Genomic DNA, 13,691 nt, shown 5'->3' with positions numbered 1-13,691 from the left:
TATATGTCTATGGGATTTCCCTTTGTCAGCTACTTGACTTCTCATAATTCCTTTTTTGCTTCTACACCTCCCTTGTAATTTTTTTTTGGTATTTGTTTATACCATCTATTATAGCTTGAGATGTATGCTTGACAAAACAATTAGCCCTGTATCTGATTACTGAACAAGGCTCCAGCCTCTAATTTTGAGCTTGTGGGATTAACAGTCAAGTATTCAAACGATTAATGAAAAGGCCTGAAAAATTCATTTATAACACTGCACTGCATAGGATGCCAGAGCTTCTACCACATTTTATTGTTGTTCAATTATGTCCTAAGGATACAGAAAAATGCTTTGTTCCCAACAAACTTTCACACTGAAAATATTTAGCTGACTTATGCATTTCAATTTAGAACCATGTTTAAAAATAGACTCAATTTTAAAATTCTGCATTCTCCAATAGTGTGACTTGGGACTTGATACAAGGAACACATACATGGGGAATCAGTTACAAATTTCCTACATTGCTCTTTTGGGTCTCCTCCTTGATGCTTTGTAAAGAACTGTCTTAATGCTTTTAATAATATGTGCATACTTAAATTGTTTTCCTCCTAGTTATGGTGGCAGCAGAGAAGTCTAAATTAACACCACAGTTGAATCACAGCATACAAGTCAGCAATGAAGAAAAGTTTGCTGAAGACAAATTCCTAGCTGGTAGGATTTTATGCATTGCTTGTCATAACTCTGGCCCTGTCCTCTTTTATTCAGGAAGATTAAAGGGCAGTGCCATTTGAAAAGCAATTTTTTTTTTTCACAAGCCTTAAGTTGTAATAGTACCTCCAAACTAAAATATTTTACCATGTATCAGCAGCCAGTTGGACACCTCCCTCTGAGATCCCCACCAGTCTCTCCAACATAAAAGTAGGGAGAGTCAACCATATGGCCCACCAAGGGGAATCTTCTGAGACTATTCCAATTTCCCATTCACACTCCATACTTTTTTGACTCACTTGCTTAACAGGCACTACATTCACCACCAAGGCTCAGCAGCAGTGCGTACTATCGAAAAGACACAGCAGAAATTCACCAAAGATCCTTAGACAGCACCTTCCAAACCCACTACCATTTCCATCTAGAAGGACAAGGGCAGCAGCTAAATATAATGAGGCAGCCCATCACCACCTGCAGGGGCACTAGGGAGAGGCAATAAATGCTGGCCAGCCAGTAATCCCCACATCCCACAAATTGAACTGGGGGGGGAAAAAAAAAAATTTGTAAGCCGAGGATCTTGACAATCACTTCCTGAGAGTTTCATCAGTTTCAGTTCCTTAAGCTTCCTTTTTTTTTTCTCTGCTGATATTGATTTAATGTGAAGACAGATACAAAGTATTTGTTCAATCTTTGCCTTGGTCCTCATTTCCAGTGATAATCTGTCTCTCCCTCTAAAGGACCAATGTTTACTTTAACTTTTTATACACTTGTAAAAAACTTTGCAAACCTGGTTGGGTCACCTTTCATATTTCTAACTTTCTTGATCATCTGACTTTAAATTCTTCAAAATATTAATACTATTTTAAAAGCAAAATACTGCTATTGCTGAAACTCTTGTGGGTTGGGGGAGGGGGAGGTGGAGGAGAGAGAGACACTGAAGAAATGCAGCACATCTGGCAGCATCTGTGGAGAGACAGTGAACATTTCAGACCCAAAACATTCGCTTTATCTCTCCACAGATGCTGCCAGGCTTCTCCAGCATGGATTTAATACTATTCTTAAATTTCCCTAGTTAGCCAAAGATGGACCTTTCTCTTTTGAGATCTTGTCTATAATGGAGTGTACATTTTAAAAATTCTGTATCATTTACTTACATCTTTCCAATTGTTTATTTCTTGGCTGAGTTTGGTGATACAGCAACTGAAGAGGCCAGACTTCCTACCTGTTGTTATGGTGTCTCTGACAGAGCTGCCTTCTTCAAAGATAGATTCTGCTAGGTTTTTGAGATTTGCTCTAACATGTTTGCAAAACTAACATAAGAACTAAGAGCAGGAGCAGGCCATCTGGCTGCTCGAGCCTGCCCTGCCATTTAATAAGATCATGGCTGATCTTTGAGACTCAGCTCCACTTACCTGCCCACTCACCAGAACCCTTAAATTTTTGAACAGTAAAGGAATTATCTAGCCTTGCCTTGAAAACATTCAGTGAGGTAGCTTCAACCGCTTCACTGGGCAGGGAATTCCACAGATTCACAACCTTTTGGGTGAAGAAGTTCCCCCTGACCTCAGTCCTACATCTGCTTCCCTTTATTTTGAGGCGATGCCCTCTAGTCCTAGTTTCACCTGCTAGCGGAAACAACCTCCCTGCCTCCACCTTATCTATTCCCTTCATAATCTTATATGTTTCTATAAGATCTCTCCTCATAATCCAATCCTCTCAACTCTGGAATCAACCGAGTGAATCTCCTCTGCACCCCCTCCAGTGCTCGTATATCTCTTCTCAAGTAAGGAGACCAAAACTGCACACAATACTCCAGGTGTGGCCTCACCAGGACCCTATACAGCTGCAGCATAGCCTCCCTGTTTTTAAACTCCATCCCTCGAGCAATGGCAGACAAAATTCCATTTGCCTTTTTAATCACCTGCTGCACCTGCAATCCCACCTTCAGCGATTCGTGCACAAGGACACCCACGTCCCTCTGCACAGCAGCGTGCTGCAATTTTTTACCATTTAAAACATAGTCCATTTTGCTGTTATTCCCACCAAAATGGATGACCTCACACTTATCAACGTTGTACTCCATCTGCCAGACCTTTGCCCACTCAGACTATCTATATCCCTCTGCAGACTTTGTGTCTTCTGCACACTTTGCTGTACCACTCATCTTAGTGACATCTGCAAATTTTGACATACCACACTTCGTCCCCAACTCCAAATCATCTATGTAAATTGTAAACAATTGCAGTCCCAACACTGATCCCTGAGGCACAGCACTAGCCACTGATTGCCAACCAGAAAAACACCCATTTATCCCAACTCTTTGCTTTCTACTGGTCAACCAATCCTCTCTCCATGCTAATACATTACCTGTAATACCATGCAACTTCATCTTATGTAGCAGCCTTTGATGTGGCACTTGTCGAATGCCTTCTGGAAATCCAGATACACCACATCCACAGGTTCCCCATTACTTGCATGGTGGACAATGTCCTCAAAGAATTCCACCAAATTAGTTAAACATGACCTACCCTTCGTGAACCCATGCTGGGTGTTCCCAATGGGATAATTTATATCCAGATGTCTTGCTATTTCTTCCTTTAATGACAGATTCAAGCACTTTCCCCACTACTGAAGTTAAGCTAACTGGCCTATAGTTACCTGCTTTTCGTCTACTTCCCTCTTTAGACAGTGGCGTCACGTTGGCTGTTTTCCAATCTGTGGGAACCAGCCCAGAGTCCAGTGAATTTTGGTAAATAATTACTAGTGCATTTGCTATTTCCCCCATCACCTCTTTTAGTACCCTGGGATGCATTTCATCAGGGCCAGGAGACTTGTCTACCTTTAGCCCCATTAGCTTGCCCAGCACTGCCTCCTTAGTGATAATGATAGTTTCTAGGTCCTCACCTGCTATAACCTTCTTGCCGTTTGGTTTTCGGCGTGTTATTTGTGTCTTCCACTGTGAAGACCGACACAATAACTGTTTAATGTCTTGGCTATTTCCTCATTCCCAGTTATTAAATTGGTCCTTTACAGGGTGAGAAGGCCAATGTTTACCTTTGCCACTCTCTTACGATTTATGTATTATAGAAACTTTTGCTGCCTGTTTTTATATTCTGAGCTAGTTTACTCTCATAATCTATCTTTTCTTTAACTTTTTTGTGGCTTTCTGTTGGCCTTTAAAGACTTCCTAGTCTACTAGTTTCCCACTACTCTTTGCTTTTTATGTTTTTTTCAATCTGATACTTTCCTTTATTTCCTTAGACATCCATGGCTGGCTCTCTTTTCCTACAGTTCTTCCTTATCACTGGCATATACTTCTGCTGAGCACTGTGAAAAATCCTTTTGAAAGTCCTCAATTGACCCACCATAAAGACTTTGCTCCCATTCTACCTTAGCTAACTCCTTCCTCATTCCTTCATAGTCTCCTTTTGTTTAAGCACAGGACATAGGTACTGGATTTAACCTTCTCATGCTCCATCTGTATTTTAAATTCGACCATACTGTGATCGCTCCTTCCAAGAGGATCCCTAACTGTGAGATCATTAATTATTCCTGTCTCATTACACAGGACTAGATCTAGGATAGCTTGTTCCCTCGTAGGTTCCGTTACATATTGTTCAAGGAAATTATCGCGGATGCATTCTATGAACCCCTCCTCAAGGCTGCCATGACCGACCTGGTTTGACCAATCGACATGTAGATTAAAATCCCCCATGATAATTGCTGTACCATTTTTACATGCATTAGCTATTCTATGTTTATTGCCTGCCCCACCACGATGTCGTTATCTGGTGGCCTATAGACCACACCTATCAGTGACTTCTTCTCCCTGCTATTCCTAACTTCCACCCAAATGGATTCAACGTTTTGTTCAGTGGAACCTATATCATCTCTCACTACCGCCCTGATATCATCCTTAAAAATCAGAGCAACACCACCTCCCTTACCTTCCTGTCTGTCCTTCCGAACAGTTTGATACCCCTGGATATTTAACTCCCAGTCATGACCATCCTGTAACCATGTCTTTGTAACCGCCACTAAATCATACCCATTTGCCATGATTTGCACCGTCAACTCATCCACCTTGTTTTGGATGCTCTGCGCATTCAGATAAAGTACCCTTATGCCAGTTTTTGCACCTCTTTTGGGTCCTATCACCTCTATTACTAACAGCTCGAGTTCTCCTTCCCTTTAACTTTTCTTTTTCCTAACTGTCAATGGAGTTGAAGCTTCCTTGTCACCTGCTGCTTTGCCTTACATTAATTGTTGTTCTCCCTCTACGCTCACTTCTCCCTTCCCCCCTATTTACTAGTTTAAAGTCCTATTAGCCACCCTATTTACCCTTCTTTGCCAGAACACTGGACCCAGCCTAGTTCAGGTGGAGTCCATCCCAGCAGTATAGATCCCTCCTGTCCCAGAACTGATGCCAGTGCCCCATGAAAAGGAAACCCTGATCCTTGCCTCCCTATGCCACTTTGCACATGGCTCGGGCAGCAATCCAGAGATTATGACCCTTGAAGACCTGTTTTTTAATTTTGTTCCTAGCTTTTCATAATCCCAAAACGAGGTTTTTTTTTCCTAGTCCTGCCTATGTTGTTGGTACCTACATGGACCACAACAACTGGATCCTCCCCATCCCCCTCTAGTATCCTCTCAAGCCAGTCAGAGATGTCTCGCACCCTGGCACCGAGCAGGCAACACACCATGCGGGATTCTCTATCCTGCTTGCAAAGGATACTGTCTATCCCCCTGATGATGGAATCCCCTACAACTACAATCTGTCTTTTTGCTCCCCGCTCTTGAATGGCCTCCTGGACCATGGTGCCGTGGTCAGTTGACGACTCCTTCCTGCAGCCCTGTTCCTCATCCACGCAGGGAGCAAGTGCCTCATACCTGTGGGACAGTGTCAAGGGCTGCGGTTCCCGTGGTCTTGTCTGCAGGGTCCCTCTACCTGCCTCTTTGGTTCAGTTGAGTAGAGCTGCTTCGCACATTGGTTGTGTATTATGGCATCACAAAAATGTATTTCAAAGCAAAGGGACAGATTTTTGACGACTAGGGAACTATCTTCTGTGTGGACGTGATGGAACTATGGCATACAGCTTGATCTTGTACATTTCAGTCATTTATAGTACCTTGGTGAAATTGGTAAAGATGGAAGAGGTGGTGATTAGTGCAGCTAGGAGTGTTTGTTTGGTCAACTAACTGAAACCCAAAGAAAATCTCTGGATGAAATTACTTTACCATTGTGTCACTGGACTAATAATCCAGAACCCCACTGGGTTTCAAATCCCACCACATCAGAATTTTACCACCAGAGAGAGGCACTTCAGCTATCTTGTCTTCTCTAGTCATCAAGCACCTATCCTAACATACTTTCCAGTAGTTGCCATGCAGACTTTTCTGCTGCAGCAGTTCAAGTGATTAGCCAGAGTCTAAAGTTATGTGATGTTTCCTGCCTCTACCACCTTTTTAAGATACAGTTTCAGATGACCATCATCCTCCTCTGGATTAAATAAACTCTCTTCCTTTTAAATCTCCTTCTAACTGACCATTCTAAGGAACGATTATTTCTATCCATGGCCCTCCATTTTATACCCTACCCTCAGCCTTCTGTGCTTTAAGGAAAATAAGTCCAGCCTGTCTCATTCTCTCTTAGCTCCAATCCAGGCAACCAGAACTGTGCACTGTACTCCAGTTGTGACCTAACTGTCTTGTACAACTCCATCACAGCCTCCTGCTTTTGTATTCAATGCTGATTTTTTTTTTTTGTGAGACTGAGAGAAGCATCCCATAATGCCATCTTTAAAAATCACCACAGATCCTTGAAGCCATCCAGTCCAGTGGACAGCAGAGCAGCAGGAATCACAAAGAAAATAGCGGATATGCAGGGCGAGCATGTTTCTGCAAGTAGCTGCTTCCAATCCACTATGGTCAGATCCTGTCTTGTATCAACAATTTCCCCCCAATTCTGATTCCTTATTTCTAGTTCATCTTTGTTCTTTCCACTGCTGGCTAAATCTTGAAGAGACATCCTTGTTCCTGGCTCATGGAAGCAACATCGCCTAGGTGTGACTTCTGCAACTGCAGAAGACCTCTTCAATTTTGAGTCTCCTATCGCTCTAGCTCTTCCTGTGTCTGCTCTTTCCTCCACTCTGTCCCCCACAGTTGGGCTTTACCCGTACTTCAGAGGAATGATCACTCTCTCAATTCTCCAACACCCAAACTGTTCTTGAGTGAGAAGAACTCTGCGGCATTTCTTCCTGCCTACCTCCTCTGTGACAACCCACTTCTTCACAAAAAAATCTTAGACTGGGAGAAACAATCTAGTAGGACTTGGAACCTAACTATGACAGTGACTTACTGCACATTTATCCCAGGCACAGGAATTGGCTTTTGATAATTTCTGGAGTGAAAAATTGCAATCTAATGCTGATTGTCATAAAAACCCATCAAGTTCACTCATCATCTTTAGAGGAGAAAATCTGCCATCCTCAAGTGACTCCAGATAGGTAATAAATGCTGTCCCAGCCAGTGATAGCCACATCCCATAAATGAGCTGAAGAGAAAAAGACAAATGTACTGCATGTGTGGCAGTAGGTGGATAAGCAAGAGCCCACAGATCACAGGATGGCTACAAGCTGCAAGTAGTGAGTAATGTCACATTGTGCAGGTGCACAAGCCACATCTGGCACCAGATTTCAGTGGTGTGAAAGTGAATATGCACCAATACATGCATTGCAAGGCAAGTGCACATGCACAACAGTTTCTAGCACCTGACCGATCAGCATAGAGTTGCTATAATTTCCTGTGATAGTTTCAGTAGGGATTAAAATTTATTTTCTTCATGGAAGATGACTAAGCTCAGTGGATCCTTTTTTTTTTTTATAATTTTCACTAACCTATTAGGGGTCAGTTAGTTCATTGGCATCACAGACTAACCAAGCCAACGGCATGGGTTCAAATCCCAAGTAGGCTGAGGTTACTGTGAAGGACTCTCCTCAACCTCTCCCCTTGCCTGAAGCATGGTGGGCCTTCATTTAAACCACCAGGAATTGTCTCTTTGTAACAAGAGTTTCTAAGTAGAACTGTAGCAACTTTACCTTTGTGGCAGGCGCATAATAACAAAAGCTTCTGCAGTTGTGTTGAGATATGGGACATTTAGATTCAGAGTTAGAATTCAGTATTCTCAATTATTAAACCTTCACTTCTTAATGCTTTCCTTGTGCTATGAGTTTTATTTCCTAGTATTGAGAAGTACATGAAGTAACAGGCATAAGTTAAATTGTTTTATCTACAACTTCTACACCAAAAATCACCGTCTTAAATACAACCTATGCCTCCAAGAACTCCAAGGCAACCTTAAATATTCAACAAGCCAATCTTCACTGCTGTCTGGGGAAAAGAATTCCACAGACCAACAAACCTTTATTTTTATTAAACTCTGCTCCCTAATTCTCCCACTTTTCAGCACCTCCTTATCAAGTTTCCTCAGTATTTTGTATGTTTCAATAAGATGACCTCTCATTCCTAATGAACACCGGTCCAATCCTTCACTCAGTAACAGACAGACAAGTAAATTTTCTGTACTGTTTGCAATGCTAAGTATTTTTCCCCTTCATGAAGCAGACAAACTTTGCACACATTTCTCCATGTGGTCTCAATATACTGTACAACTGTAGCAAAAAACTTTCCTGCTTTTATACCCAGTTTCCTTCACAATAAGCTACATCCCATTTCTCGCACTAACTTTCCACAATTTCCATTTAGCCAACATGCTGCTTTCTAGTCTTCCTGCTAAATGGACGAGTTCGCACTTTCCCCACATTGTATTATATCTGCCCAATTTCTGATTCCTCATGTCCTCTTCATAACTTACTCTCCTCCCACAGCATGAAACTGAAGAAAAACTAAAGCCACAATTAGATCAGCTATGATCTTATCAAATGGCAGAGTAGGTTTGAGGTACTGAATGGCCTGTGCTGAATCAAATTTATGTTCTTGTATATTACCACAGTTTACTTGAGGAAGGAATTAATTGCTTGGAAAAGGAGGAGTTTGGGCCAGGAGAAGAAATAAAATCTAAAGTGAATTTTTCAATATACGTGTCCTTTCTATTGTTGTTAACATTAGTATAAACTTAACTTCTGCATACATCGTAGGGGGTAAAGGCAAAAGTAGACTTTGTTATAACCTTTTTCTTCTGAAACAGATGATCCTGAACTCTGGGATATTCCTCTGGATGGTAGCAGTATTGACTACAAATCTAATGTCCCTTACCAAGAAAATGTTCCATCTACACCACCTGTAGGCCAGCACCACATGATGACACGAAGCAGAACACCACAAAGGATAAATTCTCCACAACAAGCCCACAATGCGTATCGTCATAGACCAAGTAAGAATGTTAATTTCTATGATATGGGAAGAAACCACTTGTAACTGCTACAATTCTGCTAGTCTTAAAATTGAAGCTTTCATTAACAGTTCAACATATAGAAATCAAGACAGACAAAAAGGAGTACAAAGGCTGCATTATTTTAAGTCAAGATCGAGACTGGCCATCTGTCTGATGAATGAACTTTGAGCTGCACATTCAGTGTTGCAACCTGCAATTTCAAAGTTATCTACTAATACAATTAGTAAGTCTTTTACTAAAGATGGCCTGAAATTCAATAAACTTCATTTATGGTTTGCTTACCATTTGAGAGTATTTACCATATCAGTAGACAGTATGCATGGCCTTATTTTTATTCTGCCTGATGTATAAATGCTGTTTGAAGACTGCATTACAGTCTTGTTCCTAGATTGGACCAATGTTCTAGTGAAAAGGGTAAATAGATTGGTCAACAGCACTTTAAACTCAAGTGGTGGGAAGGATTAAACTCCCAGTATAATGCCCAATGGAAAACAAAGCAGCTGATTAAAATCTGTGGGGGTGGATTCAACTGCATGGAAGAATATGAAAGGAAAGGAGAACACAAGTTAATAAAGTCTGCAGCACACAAAATAAGACAGTGTTTGGAATCAAACTTCAAGCACACTGGATAAACAAATGACAATACAGGACTAAAGGTGTTGTATCTGAACACATGCAGCGTGTGAAATAAGGTAAATGAGCTTGTGGCGCAGACTGAAATTGGCAGGTATGATGCAGTGGGTATCACGACTGAGAGCTAAACATCAAAGAATATACATCCTATTGAAAAGGCAGGTGAACAGACTGGATGGGGTTGCCTTATTAGTAAGGAATGAAATTATCAACAGCAAGAAACAAAGTAGGGTCAGATGATGTAGAATCTGTGTGGGTTGAGATACCACAACGGTTTGAAAAAAAAGTAATGGGAGTTATGTACAGGTCCCCACACTAAGTTTGGATTTGGGGCACAGTATACACCAGGAGATAGAAAGGAGTGTAAGAAAGGCAAGGTTATAGTGATTATGGGGGATTTCAACATGCAGGCGGACTGGGAAAATCATGTTCGTGATGGAGCGCAAGAAAACTAATTTGTGCAATGTCTGAGATGGCTTTTTGGAGCAGCTTGTGGTGGAGTCCACAAGAGAACAGGCAATTCTGGATTTAGTGATGTGCAGTGTGGCAGACTTGATAAGGGAGCTTAATGTGAATGAACCCTTAGGAGGCAGTAACCATAATATGATAGAATTTACTCTGCAATTTGAGAGGGAGGTGGAGGAATCAGACATAACTGTATTACAGTTGAATAAAGACAACTACAGAGGCGCGAGCTGACTGAAAATCTTTGGTCGAGAGGCCCAGCAGGAAAGACCATGTAATAGCAATGGCAGGTGTTTCTGGGAGTAATTTGAAGACAGCAAAAATTTTTTCTTGGAAAAAGAAGCATGGTAAAGACAAGATGAGGCAACCATGGTTGACAAGGGAAGTTGGGGACAGCACAAAAGCAAAAAAGAAAGCATACAATATGGTGAAGGGCAGTGGAAACACAGAGGATTGCGAAGCCCTACAAAGACCAGTAGAGGACAACAATAAAGAAAATAAGGAAGATGAAGTATGAGGGTAAACTAGCCAGTAATATAAAAAGATTGTAAGAGTTCTTTTAGATATAAAGGGTAAAAGAGGCAAAAGTGGACACTGGACAGCTGGAAAATTAGACTAATAGTTGTAATGGGGGTCGAAGAAATTGCTGAGGAACTGAATACGTACTTTGCGTCTGTCTTCATGGTGGAAGACACAGTAATAGCCCAAATGTTCGAGAATCCGACCGGGCAGAGGTGTGTGTGTGGTGGCCATCACCAAGTAGGTGCTAGAAAAACTGAAAAGTCTGAAGGTGGATGGACTACACCTGCGGAGTTCTGAAGATGATAGCGGAAGCGTTAGTGGTGATCTTAAAGTATTACTGAAGTCAGAGGGTCCCAGAGGACTGGAAAATCCTAATGTAACCCCCCTGTTTAAGGAGAGAGTAAGGTAAATGATTGGAAATTACAGGCTGATTAGCCTAACCCCTCTCGTTGGTAACATTCGAGTCCATTGCGAAGGATGAGATTTCTGAATTCTTGAAGGTGCATGGTAAAATAAGGTGAAGTCAGTGTGGTTTCATCAAGGGGAGGATATGCCTGACAAATCTTAGAATTCTTTGAGGAGGTAACTAGCAGGCTAGACCAAGGACAGCCAATGGATGTTATCTACCTGGACTTCCAGAAAGCCTTTGACAAGGTACTGCATAGGAGGCTGCTGAGTGAGGTAAGGGCCAATGGTGTTTGGGGGAAGGTACTAACAGGGATAGAAGACAGGATATCTGGCAGAAAGCAGAGTGGGGATAAAAGGGTCCTTCTCCGCATGACAGCTGGTGACTAATGGTATTCCACAAATGTCAGTGTTGGAACCACAACTTTACACTTTTATATATTAATGATCTAGATGAAGGAACTGGGGACATTCTGGCTCGGTTTGCAGATGATACAAAGATAATTCGAGGGACAGGAAAGTATTGAGATGGTGGGGAGGCTGCAAAGGATTTAGATAGGTTAGAGTGGCAGATGGAGTACAACGTGGGAAAGTGAGAGTTCATGCACTTTGGTGGGAAGAATAGAGACACTCTTTCCTAAATGGGGAGAAAAATTAGAAGTCCAAGTTACAAGAGACTTGGAGGTTCTAGTCCAGGATTTTCTCAAGGTAAACTTGCAAGTTGAGTCGGTAGTCAGGAAGGCAAATGCATGTTGGCATTTATTTTGTGAGGACGAGAATATAAAAGCAGGGTTGTACTGCTGCAGCTTTATAAAGCTCTGGTCAGACAACATTTGGAATATCGTGTGCAATTTTGAGCTCCATACCTCAGCAAGGATATACTGGCTCTGGAGTTGGTCCAGAAGAGATTCATGAAAATGATCCCAAAAATGAAAAGCTTAACATATGAAGAACGTTTGAGGACTCTGGAACTATACTCATTGGAATTTAGAAGGATGAGGGAGGATCTAATTGAAACTTGCAGAATACTGAATGGCCTGGACAGAGTGGATATTTGCATTCGCAGGAGAGACTAGGACCTGAGGGCACATCCTTAGAGGAACGGGAAGATCCTTTTAGAATGGAGATAAGGAGGAACTTCTTCAGCCAGAGAGTGGTGAATTATGGAATTCATTGCCATAGAACGCTGCGGAGGCCAGGTCATTCTGTATATTTGAGACCGAGACACAGGTTCTTGATTGTCAATGGGATGAAGGGTTTTGGACAGAAAGTGGGAGAATAGGGTTGAAAAACTTATCAGCCATGATTGAATAGTGCAGCAGAGTCCATGGGCCGAATGCCCTAATTTCTGCTTCTATGTCATATGGTCTGTTTCTCTAAATGACTGCATTAATTTAAATACCAGCTATTTATCTGAAATACCTTTCCTTTCTTGCCTAGTGGGGTCCAGTCCTTACCGACTAGGACAGTTCATGAAGAAACGGCGGTTGGAACCTGCTTGAAAAGATCAAATATGACAAAACACAGTACTTTAACAGACATACATATTTTAACCCTTGTTATTGTACGGCTGTTATTTTTAACTTTGTGGAGAAACATCCAGAGCCGCAGCAAAGTGCAGGATTTTAAGGGAAATTTGTCTGACTACATTTATTCATGAGTGCTGGTATATTTTAATGGTCGACATGCACAAATGAAAAATGAAGACAAAAATATTCTTTATCTGAGGCATAAAACACAGGTGATGGAAACTAACTACTATTCAACTTAATGCAAATTTGCATTCCTTTTTTTGAGAAGCGTTTGTGAATTTTTCTTGACTTTTCCTATTCAAGTTGATTTCGGATCTGTTTTTATAGATGTCTCTAAAGCATCTTTCACACAAGCACAGTGATGAAGACAAGTTATGCTGTGGTTTTCCCTCAGTTTATGGATTAGACTATTGTATGCCATCATGCACATGGAAATATTAAGGGGAAATCAAAATTAGACGACCACAATTGACATTAAGAAGTATCTTAACAGAGGATTGCGTGTTGGGACACATGCTACATTTGTCCACATAATTTGATAGCTGATCTGAAAGTATTAACTTGCTGGTGAAGGATGAGGGTGGGTTGCTTTATAAAACAGTGTCCCTGCACTAACTCCAGTATATTTTTGCATTCTCAGTCCTATAATTTTAGCTACCAAACTATTTTATTAAATTGATTAGAAATGGTTGTAATCTTTCACAACATCTGCAGTTGCTCACTAAAATTTTCAAATTATTCACAGCACTCCTGAGCAAAACAGATTCCATTTACTTTGTGACCAAGTTAAGTTACATAGAGAATTATCCTTACCTAATCTTAATTGAGGTAATGATTTTCAGATCATCTTCATCAAAATCCTAATCACAACTTATCTTCTCTATTTAACTGCTTTATGTAATTGCATTTCAGATTGTGGTATTAATTTCTTATTTTGATATTAAAAAATCTCCCTGATTTTTAACTTGAGTTTCTGTAGCAGGTTTATTATGTAATGTCTATTATGGTTTGAGACATTAGTTAAGTTG

General features: G+C 41.1%; 1 protein-coding gene across 7 annotated transcripts in view; it reads left to right on the top strand.

The window, feature by feature from the left end:
* rad52 (RAD52 homolog, DNA repair protein) overlaps positions 1-13,632 on the top strand; it is a 40,233-nt gene extending 26,601 nt beyond the window's left edge. For 2 of the 7 annotated variants that reach the window (XM_048608031.1, XM_048608030.1), the window contains exons 9-11: positions 595-693; positions 8,900-9,085; positions 12,572-13,632. In XM_048608031.1, the coding sequence (XP_048463988.1) occupies positions 595-693; positions 8,900-9,085; positions 12,572-12,633 (347 nt within the window). In that variant the 3' untranslated portion in view covers positions 12,634-13,632. Of the gene's footprint in view, positions 1-594; positions 694-8,899; positions 9,086-9,161; positions 9,348-12,571 lie in introns of those variants that run through there. The other 5 variants (XM_048608028.1, XM_048608027.1, XM_048608029.1 and 2 more) reach the window with 4 other exon arrangements.
* Positions 13,633-13,691: the final 59 nt, after the last annotated feature.

This window comes from Rhincodon typus, chromosome 18 (genome assembly GCF_021869965.1).
Source record: "Rhincodon typus isolate 14 chromosome 18, sRhiTyp1.1, whole genome shotgun sequence".
NCBI classification, from domain to species: domain Eukaryota; kingdom Metazoa; phylum Chordata; class Chondrichthyes; order Orectolobiformes; family Rhincodontidae; genus Rhincodon; species Rhincodon typus.
The sequence above is the reverse complement of the archived record's forward strand: the minus strand, read 5'-3'. Positions and strand labels throughout refer to the sequence as shown.